The sequence below is a fragment of the Typopeltis vanoorti genome, chromosome 18, assembly GCF_054136105.1.
Source record: "Typopeltis vanoorti isolate ZY-2024b chromosome 18, IOZ_Tvanoo_1.0, whole genome shotgun sequence".
In the NCBI taxonomy this organism is placed as follows: domain Eukaryota; kingdom Metazoa; phylum Arthropoda; class Arachnida; order Uropygi; family Thelyphonidae; genus Typopeltis; species Typopeltis vanoorti.
Window position 1 is genome coordinate 1,824,878 of NC_143566.1, and position 14,026 is coordinate 1,838,903.

Consider the following 14,026-nt stretch of genomic DNA (forward strand, 5'->3'; position numbering starts at 1 on the left):
AAAGTTCCATGTTCTTGCAATTAATCATATTATGGTCAAATTGAGAGATCTGCTAACACCTGCCTAGAAGAACATAAGAAATACATCCACAGCCATAATTATAGTCAGTCACTTCTAGATGAACATGCGTTTCAAACTCTTGCACATAATAAATGGATGGGGTTCGAGGTTATATGGCGAGTGGTCGGTGTAATTTAGCACTCGTGTAAAATTGGTGATTTTTGGTGTTTTTTGTGTGTGTTTTTCATTAGAAAATTGGTTTTATAGTATATTAGAATGATTTTCATGTTTTTAGAGTATTTTGTGCGTCTTTATAACATATTTTATTGGGGCTGTCGCCGCTAGAGGGATTCATAGTGTGTAGTGTTCGTGAAAGCTCCGGATAAGATAAGTATTATTTTCAGTTATTGTTGATAAATTTATTTAATATTGCATAGTTTTGTTTGCCTTGCATCTCTTAGTGCATCTTTTTGTGTGTTTTTGGTGTGTTATAATTTATAATTTGATAAAATACGTCGCAAGTAAGTATGGCTCCAGTACGAAGGAAAATGGCGGCCAGTAATGATGGTTAGCCATCTTTATCAAAGAACGGTAGTATAAAAGAGATGATTCAGTGTACTAGCTCCGAAATGTACATTTTGCGGAGTGCAGTCGGAGTGTGGTTAGATGATAATAAAGGAGTGAATGTGTGTAGAAAATGTAGGGAGAATGAGAAATTGAAGAGTATTTCGGATCATGAGTGTGATATTTTTGTCAAACTTCAGAATGAAGAAAATAGGGATATGACAAGAAACGGCGAGGTTGTACCAGAGAATTGTGAGAGTGTGAATGTAGAAAGTGTGAATGATAGTATTAATGGTTTTACTGAGAATAAAAAAGATGAGATAGACGCAATGAGTGAGATCGCGTTGTTGAATGGTGCGATACAAAGGGCAAAACAGCAGCTAGAGCGTATGAGCAAAAGTCGACTGAATGAACCAGCCAATAATAAAAAGTATGACAGGAAAAATAGACGTATGAGTGTTAACATGAACAAAATGAAGGATAGAGTGCTGTATGGAAACTCGTTAGTACGAGGTGTGATAGTTGAAGATTTGACAAAATCGTACCAACCTGGTGCGACCACAAAGGATGTAACTGAGTCTATTTGAGAGCAAAAGGAAAGGGTGAAAGAAATGATTGTTGTGGCAGGTACGAATGATTTGAAAGGAGACAAAATGGAAATGATAGAAGACCTGAATGAATTGTTTGAGGTAGCAAAAGAAAAGAGTGAGAGAGTTAGAATGATTAGTCTTTTGCCACAGTATGACAGTGAAATGTTTAAAAGGAGGACCATAATTGCAAATGACTTTATGCGTGGGTTATGTATGACGAGTGGTGTGGAATTTGTGGACGTGTAGAGTGAGTTCGATGGGCGAAAGGATCTATATAAGATGGATGGCTTGCATTTGAATGGTTACGGTGTAAGAAGACTTGAGAAAGTGTTGCTGAATGTGGTGGATGTGCAAATTCAGGGAAACTAGATTTATTAAAAGGGGGAGTAGATATACATTCCTTAGGGAGGCAGTTGAATGTAAGAATAAATATAATATGCCCGAGCAAATAAGGACAACAAATCAGAGTGGGATAGTTAATATAAGGCATCAAGGTAGGGTTGGGGCCTAATTGGGGTCTTAAATTCATGTACACTAATACTAGGAGTATTAGGAACAAGAAGGAAGAGTTTTTGGCCATGGTTGGCACTTCCAGACCACAGGTTATTGGTATTAGTGAAACATGACTGACTGTAGATGATATAGCTAGTGGGATCGAATGTGATGGGTATAGTGTGTTCAGGAATGACAGGGAGAATAAAATGGGGGGAGGAGTATTGTTGATGATAGCTGATGAGCTGCAGCCAAGGAGAATAGAAGTTGAATTCAGGATAGAGAAAAGAGCACATTTCAGGCCATTTGGTATGAGATTGTGGCTAGCAGAACTAAATATACAATTGGGTGCTGCTATAGACCAGGTGATGAAAAAGATAGTGGTGACAGAATGCACAAGCAAATAGAAGAAATGGGTGGAAGGAGGGTGATTATTATGGGAGATTTCAACTATGGTCGAATTGATTGGAGTGAGGAGAGGACACACGGGAGGAAGGAATTGGATTTTATGCGGTTATTAAGGGATAACTATCTGCGACAGCATGCAATGGAAAATACTAGGGGTCAGAGAGTGCTTGACCTAGTAATTACATCTGAGGATTTGGCTGTAACAAATAGGACCACATTGCCACCAATCGGTGAGAGTGATCATAGGGTCTTGACTTGGGAGGTGGCTAAAGATGTAGAATTTTCAATTAAGACAGGGTATCATCATCATCAAATTCCTGCCATGTACCCTCAAGGGATGTACAGGATATGACAGTACTACATGAAAAAATTACATCATTACTAACTTCCTATCTACAATTTTCCTCCAAATCAGTCTGTTACTTGTCAAGACTCCAACATTATCAGATCTTATATTTCTATCGTCTAAGGCACTTTGTACCGTATCAATCCACCTATATCTTGGTCTTCCTCTGGGTCATTTTCCTGCCAACCTGGCAGAGAACACTTGTTTTGCTAATCTTTCCTCTCCCATTCTATTTAAGTGACCATACCACCTGAGATTAGCTCTGCTAGCGCATTCCTGGATGCTGACAATGTCAAGTTCTTTCCTAATATCCTCATTTTTAATATGATATTGCAATTGATGCCATCTGTTCACGCCTCTAATCTTTCTCAGGACTCTCATATCTGCGGTCTCTAGTCTTTGGTCAAGTGTTTTACTTCTGACCCAGCTCTCAGATCCATAAGTTAAAACTGGTTTGAACGCTGTCTTGTATACAGCTAATTTAGTGTTCCGACTAATTTCTTTCTTATTCCATATGAATTTATTCAGTTGACTTCCCACCATACCAGCTTTGCTGATTCTGTTGTCTATTTCTATATTTAATTTACCATCTTCAGTAAAAATCGTGCCTGAGTAGCTGAAATGTTTTACTTGTTCCACAGGTTCTCCATTCACAACACAGTTGACATTTTCAATGATTCTGCCTATTTTCATTGTCTTTGTCTTTTTATTGCTGACCTTCATACCATATCTATTACAACAGCTATTCAATTTAGTCAGCGAATCTTGCAGACTTGTAGCAGATTTATTTAGAAGTATAACATCATCCGCATAAAGCAAAGAGCTGACATTAACATCTCCAATTTTGATATCAGGTTTAATACCACATTCCTTCATAATGTGATCCATATAGATAACGAATAACAGAGGGGATAATGTACATCCTTGTCTCACACCAGATTTAACATTAAACCATCTTCCTGTAATTCCCTCAATTCTAACTGCTGACTTACAACTCAAATAAAGACTAAGTATTGCTTGATATAATGCCCCATTGACACCATATAACTGCAGCGTATTGAATAGCTTCTCTCTTGGCACCTTGTCACATGCCTTTTCCAAATCGACAAAACTTAAATACAGATCTTTGTTATATTCCCATGCTTTCTCAACTATTTGTCGTAAAGTGAAGATCTGATCCTGACAGCCTCTATTTGGCCTGAATCCAGCTTGTTCTTCACCAAGCTTTTCTTCCACAATTCTTCTCAACCGTTTCTCAAGTATACTTGCATAGATCTTGCCAGGAACACTCAGTAGGGAAATACCTCTGTAATTCTCACATTCAGTTTTATTTCCCTTTTTATATATGGGTACTATGAGAGCTCTACTCCAATCATCGGGAATTCGTCCCTCTGTCCAGGCTTTCTGAACTATGAAGTGCAGCCACTGTAAGACTCTTATACCACCATACTTCAACATTTCTGGTCGATTTCTGGCCGAAGACAGGGTATATGTGGAATTATCGGGCTGGAAAGTATGACAAGCTTAGGAGTTTGATTGGTTCAGTGCCATGGCATGTACAATTGCAAGGACTAGAAGTCGATAGTGCATGGGAGGTAGTTAAGTGTTTGCATGAAGCAATGGCCGACTGTATACCAAGAGTCCGAATAATAAATCAACTAGGGGTTAAATGGATGAATAACACCATTAAGCTTAAGCTGCAAAAAAAGAAACAACTATGGAGGGAATTTAAGGAGAAAGGTGACCAGCAGGCACACGAACGGTATGAAGCGCAGGCCAGAAGGGTAAGGAGTGTGGTAAGAAAAGCAAAAAAGGATTACGAAAGAACATTGGCCATGCAGGCTAAAGAGAATCCTAAACAGTTTTTTAGATATGTAGCAAGTAAAAGGAAAAATGTACATGGCAGAATGATTTTAAAGAATGCCGATGGTAGGGAGGTAACTGAATCAGTTGATATAGTTGAGTTACTGAGTGAGCACTTTGCAAGAATATATCATCCAGGTGATGACATTGCAGAAACAAATGTACCAGTAGATTATACGGGAATTGTGGTGAATGAAGTGGATGAGTAGTCTATTGCATAACCTCAATGTCAATACATCTGTGGGATTGGATGGTATACCAGCTCGTGTTGTACGAGAAGCAGCTAAAGAATTGTCAGCCCTTGACCATGAACCCTTGACCATTTTGTTTAATTTGAGTCTCCGGTCTGGGTTAGTCCCAAGGGGGGTGGAAAGAGGGGAAAATCGTTCCACTGCATAAAGGTGGTTCCAAGACTGCTGTTGTAAATTACAGACCGATTAGCATATCAGGAATCATTGTCAAGGTCTTAGAGAAATTAGTCAAGAAAAGAATACAGGATTGGATAGATGAAAATGGGATATTGTATGGGGGACAACATGGTTTTGTGAAGGGTAGATCATGACTCAGTAACTTGCCCACGTTTTATAACACAGTGACGGCTGAACTGGATAGGGGTAATGGGTTTACAGCAATACTACTGGACCTTGCAAAGGCTTTTGATAGGATACCACATAGAACCCTAATCGGTAAACTGGAGCAGATGGGATAGATATAGGGTTGGTGAGATGGATAAGAGGGTGGTTGAAGTAGAGATACCAGAGAGTGGTTTATTCAGGAGTGGAGTCTAAAAGACGGCTTGTGACTAGTGGAGTGCCACAGGGCTCTGTTCTTGGACCACTGCTTTTCAATTTGTTCATCAATGATATAGGAAAGGATTTGAGAGGAAGTGTTCACTTGTTTGCTGATGATGCAAAGTTGGGTAGAGCAATTATGAGTGCACAGGATGTCAAAATTTTACAGGATGATTTGGATAGTTTAGAGGACTGGGCTAGGAAAAATGGATGTCAATTTAATGTGCCAAAGTGTAAGGTTATGCACTTTGGGGTGAAAAGAATAGCAGCAGTATATCGCATTGGTGGAACTGTACTCCAGGAGATTGATGAGGCCAGGGATTTGGGAGTGTTGGTGGATAGGGAATTGAAGTTTAGGGGGCACATTGCAAAAGTGACTAAAACAAATCGAGCCTTGATAAGACCCCATCTGGACTACTGTGCCCAGTTATGGACACCAGGGTTTCTTCGTGATGGGGAGGAAGTGGAGAGGATCCAGAGACGAGTGACCAAGATGATAGCAGGTCTGTGGAATGAACCTTATGAGAATAGGTTGAAGATTTGTGGGTTGCAGAAATTGGTCGATAGGCGAAGGAGGGGTGATATGATTGAGACATTCAAATTACTAAAGGGTTTCTATAAGATTGATCCAGAAGATATTTTTGAAAATATGACTGGTGGTGGGAGGACTAGGGGCCATGAATGGAAGCTGGGCAAGAGCGTGGTTGACAAGGGTGTTAGAGCTAGGTTTTTTACTTGGAGAGTAGTGAATGAGTGGAATAAGCTTCCAGAGTCTGTTGTAGGTGCTATGACCGTGAATGAGTTCAAGGCAAGGTATGATAGATACTGTGTGAATGTCGAATAGTTGTTCTTGACATGATGTTAGGGCCTCCCTCGATGAGTCTGTTGACTCCTTGGAGTTGCCCGGAACAATAATAATAAAAATGGAAAAAAGCTACTATGCTATGCCACAACAAATAAAAAAAAAAAAAAGTCTTTCAAGTTTTTTTTTCTTTTTTTAAAAAAAATCAGAAGCATATTTCAAAAACTAACCAAATCTGAATAAATATGGTTGTGGTAAACTTCCCAAGATTCAGGAAACTTTAAATGAAGAGTAAGAAAGTAAAGATTGTGAGAGTCTGCTGCCTTGGCATGATAGGACAGAATTGAGAAGAAGGATCATGACTGCCAATGAGTCAAGAAGAAGATTGTGCAGGAGGAATGGTGTGCAGTTTATAATGTCTGGAGTGAATTTGATGGATGTAAGGACCTGTCTACAGCAGTAGTAAGGCAGTGAGTGATGCCAGAAGTGCTAAGAATCTTGCAGATGAAGACAGGCTGCCTATTAGCTCTTTGAAAATTGCAATCGGTATCCCCAATACTTGAACTTTGGCAAGAGACTACAGAATAGATATATTAATCAGAGAACTAACCAATATCAACTTAGATATTCTACTAGTGAATGAAACAAAATGAGTGAAAGAACTGACAGCAAGATGGTACGATGGCTCACTGATACTCCTTGGAGCATCTTCAAGCAATGGCAAACAAAGTGGAGTGGACTTTATTGTTAAATCAAAGCTCCCCAAGTTGATCATTTCTTGTAACATCATATCTGAAAGAATAGCTGACTCCAGAGAACAATATAACAATAAAATTAATATCCTGCTATTCTCCAACATCCATAGCTGATAATCAAGAAATAGAAAATTTTTACATGAATCTTGAACAGTCATTAAATTACAAGTCAACATACACATTCACTGGTAGAGACTTTAATGCCAAAATGGAACGTGGAAAACAAAATGAAAAGTTTATAGGCCTCACAGGTTTTCAATGGGGTTGAGGTCAGGAAGCTGCACAGGCCAGAGCAATTGTTTAACATCCATCTTTTCATACCATTCCACAACAGCTGCAGCTTCATGGCATGGGACATTGGGTCTGTCCCATAAAAACTCCACACTGTGGGAAGCACCTGATTATCCAGAATTTCAAGATACTGAGCTGCCTTCATAGAATCACAGACACTGACCAGTGGTTCTATGATGTCTCACTCCAAACAAGCTGAATGTGCCCCACACCATTACTCCACCAATAAACTTTACTGTGGGAACAACACACTGTGGTAACAAGCATTCATTAGGCTGCCTCCACACGCTGCTATCAGACTGGGAACAGGTGAACATTGATTCATCGCTCCAGAGTACCGTTTTTCCAATGGTCAATTATCTAGTTCACATGCTCTTTGCACCAAGCCAGACGAGCCACCTTGTTTGTTTTGTGATGTTCGGCTTATGTGCCACTGCTCTTCTGTGGAAACCCAGTAAATGGAGTCCTTTTCATACAGTATTAGCACTCACCATGGTATTAGTAGTGTTCTGAAACTCATCACAGATGTTCTGTGCAGATTGTAGCCAATTTTTGCATGCCACCCGTTTTAACACCTTCCTGTTAGTCAAGAAAACACCCAGCTGCCCTGGGTATTGTCTTGTATAAGTGATGCCACTCTCTATTAGTTGATCACACTGCCAACCGTTGATTTTGGATGCTCCAGTTGAGCAGGAATGGCACGTATGGATGTGCCACCAATGTGACAGCCCACGATAACACCTCTCTCAAAGTCACTGAGTTCATGTCATGTTTCCATACCACCTGTATTCAATTGCTATGATGAAATACTGCTTGTTGGGTGTTAACGACTGCCCTGGCCTATGCAGCGTCCTGACCTCAACCCCACTGAACACCTGTGGGAAGAATTGGAGCAGCAATTGAGGTCCAGAGCAGCATGTTCTCAATCTGTCGCTCTACTCAGCTGCTTTGATGGAAGAATGGAGACAAATTCCACCCTGATGTCTGCTGCATATTGATGGAAAGTCTTCCTCAAAGGGTGCAGGTGGTGATAAGCCAACAGTGGACATACCTGATTTAGGATTCACCTGCTGGTATCAACTGTATATTGCTAAAGTGTCCAGACAATTATTGGTAGATAGTGTATATAGAGCTATTTTTGTTAAACAATAAGTGTCAGTATGCATTTTTTGCCAACAGGAAAAGTTGATTACTTATTACATGAGTCACTGTTAATAAAGAATATGTCGTATCGTTCAAAAAAAAAAAACCACTGTGCATATATATACACAAATATGTTTTTTATGCGATTCCCAATCACAGAAATTTTTACACCCTTACTATGTTAGTAATGTGAGGGACTAAGGATTTTTTTTTCTATTTCTATTAATTTTATAACTTTTTTTTTTTTCATTTTTATTTATTTTTTAAAACCCTGCTCAGGGTGGTGGTATCACACTGGAGCAATGAAATTCATCTCCCACCTAAAGACAATTCACTAGCATCAATGCCCACAGCAGGATTCAAACTCATGGCCTGTTGATTGGAGAGTAAATATGGTGGCCACTCAGCCAACTGGGCAAGCAAGATAAATTAGAGTAGAATGATAATATAAGTGTGAAGTTAGATTAGTATAGTGTAGTAACCTTAACCTCTAGCAATATTCTGGAACTGCACATGTTGTCATATCCAGTAATTGGTTTAGCAACAACTGCACATCTTTTATCTGCTTATGTGCATTATAAGGGTGCATGCTGATTGCTTTGCTACACTCTTTCTATACAATTTCCTCTTTAAGTACCACTTCATTAAATTCTTGATCACACACACATAGGGTTCTTATTTTTCTTTCCTTGCAAAGTACTTCAGCACATGCCTCATAAGAACTTCAAAACTTTATAATCCATGGAGTAGGGGGGGGGCAGAAGGTTCATGAGATGAGCATTCATCATGCCCTACAATGTTTTCGCTCTCCACTTATGGAGAGCGAAACAAGAATGGCTAGAAATAATAAAGTTATCCGATCTGTATTTAGCTGAAACTAATATGAGAATTTGGCTAACCAAATTCTCATATTAGATTATATTAGATAGTGCCAGATTATTCTAAAGCAAACTAAGGAGCATATTCCATCTGTAAATATGTATTCATTCGTATTATTATTTGGTATTACCGTGGATCTCCATATAGGTATTACTGATCCTGTCCCTTCGGATGATCTTGGATGCACCGTGGTACGTCAGAAACGCACAGATCCATCGGGAGACTAAAATCCCATACATAGCCCCCCCCCCCCCTACTACACGACCTAGCAGAGAAGTATTTCACCAGAGTAATCACTCATCCTAACCCACTGATCAGTCAAGCTTCAGAATACGATACGATGTCTACAATAAGCACAAAAGACCGAAAACAATTCTGCTCCCATCTGATATAAACTAACTACACTGCCCACAAAGGGAGAGCATAAAGCTCAAAACTACCCCACTCACCTGTACACCAACCCAGACAAAGGGGAATAAAAAAGCATATTTGCTTCGCCCATCCAGTCAGTAGCGTTGAGCGAAGGGGATCCTGAGGAAATTTTCAATCATATGAGATGCTAAATCGGATTAGGCAGCAATGACAAAATGCTAATAATAATAATAATTAAGAAAAAAAAAAAGTTTTAAAACGTATACATACCGAAATTTTGGAGAGTCTTGTAAACATTCGTTTAATTCAATAATTGGCTTCATTGCTGTAACACGGAAAGGTTATTTGTTTACTGCAGTATGGGTTTGGGGAATTATTGAGGGGGGATTTTCCAAATAAATGTGTTAACGAGAAATTCAAATTACCACTGCAGTACTAATCCAAAAAAGTGTTCCGTATTCACGATTGTTATGGATTGCCACAATAACTGCTTGTAGTAGTATACTAAAAATAATCTTGTGGTTTTCAAATCAAGTGAGCAAATTTTTGACTATTGAAAATTTCCATTGCAGAAAATAATACATATTGCCGTTAATGATAACAGCATCGACAAGATTCCACACTCTGGAAAAGAAATACATTCTGGTGTTTTCGACATTATAATGGTATATATATTAATGATAACAGCGACGTCTAAAACATAACTTAAAAGAGCAGACAAAAATTAATTACTGTTTCTCATTGATAAATACAATATTTCATAAATAAAAAAGGATCCCCTACTCCATGCTCTTCCAGTCGTATAAATGTGGGGGAAAATAATAAATACCGCAAATGCATAACTACGGTACATTTAAAGGGTAATGAATTTTTACTAACGTGTTTATTTAATATTAACGATTTTAATAAAGATTAAAAAATGCAATAGAAAATGCGAAAGTTTCCTAATGACGCAATTATAACACATGTAAACTACCGCAAAATGTTCTTTGGAATCAAACGACCTTTAGCGTGTCCTCGCAGTAGGGTTGTCGCTGTACTAGGTTATTATATACATATATATTGCAAGATATTTTGGAAAAAAGGTATGTGCAAATCGGTAGTATCTGTATAGCTAATTAATGCAGTACATTGTCTAAACCATTTTGCAAATCATACGGTGATTTTTTTTCCTCTTAAAACGTTATTTACAATATCTATCCATAATTTCAACTGACATTGAATGACCTTGGGTAATAAGTTTTCTAAACTCCTTTTCAAATTAATAGGATACATTTTTATTTTAATATGTTGTGAAAAAGTTCTAGAAATGAATATTTTATTATTTTAATTTGAATGCAGTGTTATTCTAAAGTTATTCAATAATAACAGTGTTTTAGATTAAAAGGTTGGTCGATTGGTGGTACTAATGGCTCACCCCAAAAGTTAAGCCAATTTAAGTGCGGTTAGTAGTTGGAAGGGAATCAATCGTTCGATACTGTTGGCACCCCTCCCTCAATGAGTCTTTGGATTCCCTGGAGGTATCAATTAATAAAATAATAACAAACAAGATATTGTGTTTGAAATCACTTTCCCAGTCATAATGTTAGGTGATCACGGCATCGGTTATTATTATTGCACCCTCCATGGAGTCGCAGACTCATCGAGTGAATTTCATTCAACTGATAACATATTTATCATAACTAATCTTAAAATCCTTAACACTTCTTACATTAACAACACATTCTGGTAATGCGTTCCATTCACTGACAATTCTTACATAACAATCTTCCAGCAATGGCTTCTGGTGTTTCCCTTCTCGCCTTTTATTTATTTATTTTTTTAATAATCCCATCTGGATTAATCCAACAAATCCTCTCATCAACATAAATGTCTCTATCGTATCACCTCTTTTCCTCCTATCCACCAAACTCTGCAATCCACATTTATTCGACCTCTCTCTCCAAGCCAACATTCTTAAGTCCTGATATTGTCTTAGTCACTTCTCTCTCTGGATCCCCTCCAATGTTTTGAATTTCTCGAGTTTCACATCACACTGAAAATCAGTTGACCAAATATAAGCACAATTGTCCAAATGTGGTCTGACCAGTGCTTTATACAGTGGCACAACCGCTTCCTTATCCCTGCATGTTAGAGTGTTTCTTATCATAAGATAACTACAACATGCAACAATTGCAATATGCCCTCTAAACTTCAGTCTACTCCTAAATCTCTAATCTCATCCACTTCCTGCAGTATAGCACTGTCAATATTGTACACAGCCTTATATTTCTGCATCCCAAAATGCAATGCCTTGCACTTATTGATATTAAAACTACAATCCCACTCTTTTGTATAATTCAAAAGTCTATTCAAATCTTCCTGAAGGGAATTAATGTCAGCAGTTCTGCTTATAATTCTCCCCAACTTTGCATCATCAGCAAACAACTGAAGATCCCCAGTGATCTTGGGTGGTATGTTTTCTAAACTTCTTTTCAAATTAATAGGAAACATTTTTCTTTTAATATGCTGTGAAATAGTTCTAAAAATGAATATTTTATGATTTTAATTTGAATGCAATGTTATTGTAAGAATATTCAGTGATAACAGCATTTTATATTAAGGTCTTGTTTGAAATCGCAAACTCAGTCATAACATTTATATATATAGGTAATCACAGTTGAGATACCACTATCTCGATTATTATCCCTGTACTTTCTAGAGTGAGATGGCTTATCTCAAAATGGCTGAAAACGAAAGCTATCCTGGCATGCCTTAATGAATGTGAGATATATTAGGATGGCTTTTATTCGGCATAAACTATCCAATGAAACCTCACCAAGGTTTTTCAATAGATGTCAACATAATTGAAGGTATTCAGAGAAAATTAAGTGTGTAGAGGAATGGATTGTATCATGGTAATTATAACAATTGGTTAGCCAGTTGTAATCCATTTAATCAATTTCTAAGAGTAGATGATGATTATTATTATTATCCCAAGACGCCATCGTGTCAAAGACTCATCTAGGAGGTCCTTTTGTCATATACACAGCTCATCATACAACGCCTTAAACACACTCAAATTCTCTGCAAACGCCACACTCTCAGAAAAGGCATTCCAATCATTCACAACTCTGCATGTAAAAAAACCTGCTTGTCACTCCCCTGCTCACACCCTCCTTATACAGCTTCCAGGGATATCCTCTGGTTCTCCCCTGATCTCCCACCATTTGCTGTAAAACCACTCCAACATTGATCCTATAACAACCCCCTTACTAGCTTATAGGTCTCTATCATGTCACTCCGCTTTCTCCTATCCACTAGACTCTGTAAATTTGATGAAAGGATGAAGTGATTTAGTTGAATACATGAGGGATTTAGGATTTATGGTTGACTGGGAACCAAAATTTAGAATCCATACTGCAAAAATAGGCAAACAGCACAGTGGATTATTTGGATGCTTAAAAACTTTCAGATATTTTGCTCGTGGAGAGAAGGAAGAGGGGAGATATGATAGAGACAAGTTGGTAAGGGGTTGTTATAGGATCAATGGTGGAGAAGTTCTACAGAGAATAGTGGGAGATCAGGGGAGAACCAGAGGTCATCCCTGGAAACTGTATAAGGAGGGTGTGAGAGGCAGGTTTTTTTCGTGCAGAGTTGTGAGTGATTGGAATGCCTTGCCTGAGAGCGTGGTGTCTGCAAGTAGTTTGAATGTGTTTAAGACACGGTATGATGAGATGTGTGTGTAAGATAAAAGGACCTCCTAGATGAGTCTTTGACTCCATGAGGTCTTGTTTAATAATAATAATAATAATAATAAAACATTCTGACTAGTAATGACAAAGAAGTCATTATTCCTCTCTATATAAGGTTTTGGTATATCTACACCCTGACTACTTTGCTCATATTTCGTTGCCTGAGCTTCTTGGGGATGTCAAAGTGGTCGAGAGAGTTCAAAGGTGGGTGACTACGATGGTTTCAAGCATTAGGAATACCGCACATGAGGATAGATAGTAAATTTCTGGGTTACAAAAATTGGTTGATAGATTATTATTATTATTACATAACACCTCCAGGGAGTCCAAAGACTCATCGAGGGAGGGTACATACTCTACAGCTCCACCACCCTCAACTACCTTCATCATCTACACTGATGCCATCTATTGCCGACTACCACCACCACTACTACTAGTATTTTCACAGACAATCACAAACATCCATGCCCACGCTGGATTCGAACCTGCAGTCTTTTGGCTGGAGAGCGGATATGCTAACCACTCGGCCAACCAGGCCGGCAACAGAATGATGAAACAGAAGTGTTTCTATAGTATGGATGTAGATGAAATTTTTCAGTATATGGCAGGAAGGGAAAGAACAAGAAGTCATTGGTGGAAGTTGAGAAAAAGCCGTTTGCAGGGATGTAGCTTTCAGATATTTTGCTACAAGAGTAGTCAATTAGTACAGTAGGCTGACTGAAGTTGTTGTAACTTTTTGGTAAATCTGTTGAAGAGATATAATGAGATATATATATATATATATATATATATATATATATATAAGAGATGTGAATAATGGTAGTTAGTCAGTCTTGTCATGTTGTGTGTGTGTGGGGGGGGGGATATGAGTGTATTATCATGAATTGTTTAGTGTGGGGCTCCCACAATGAGTTACAGACTTCATGAAGATGATGATAATAATAATAATATGTTAATTTATATGTGAATTTATTAGGACATAAATTGTAATTCAAG

General features: G+C 38.2%; 2 protein-coding genes across 4 annotated transcripts in view; one reads left to right on the forward strand and one right to left on the reverse strand.

Moving 5' to 3' along the window:
- Nucleotides 1-10,105, reverse strand: part of CenB1A (Centaurin beta 1A) — a 627,189-nt gene extending 617,084 nt beyond the window's left edge. For both annotated transcript variants that reach the window (XM_090408048.1, XM_090408046.1), the window contains exon 1: nt 9,567-10,105. In XM_090408048.1, coding sequence (XP_090264174.1) covers nt 9,567-9,619 — 53 coding nt within the window. In that variant the 5' untranslated portion in view covers nt 9,620-10,105. The remainder of the gene's footprint in view (nt 1-9,566) is intronic.
- Nucleotides 10,106-10,256: 151 nt separating this feature from the next.
- Eno (alpha-enolase) overlaps nt 10,257-14,026 on the forward strand; it is a 114,661-nt gene continuing 110,891 nt past the window's right edge. The window contains exon 1 of one of the 2 annotated variants that reach the window (XM_090408049.1): nt 10,257-10,381. The gene's annotated coding sequence lies outside the window, so the exon portion shown is untranslated. The remainder of the gene's footprint in view (nt 10,382-14,026) is intronic. The other variant, XM_090408050.1, reaches the window with a different exon arrangement.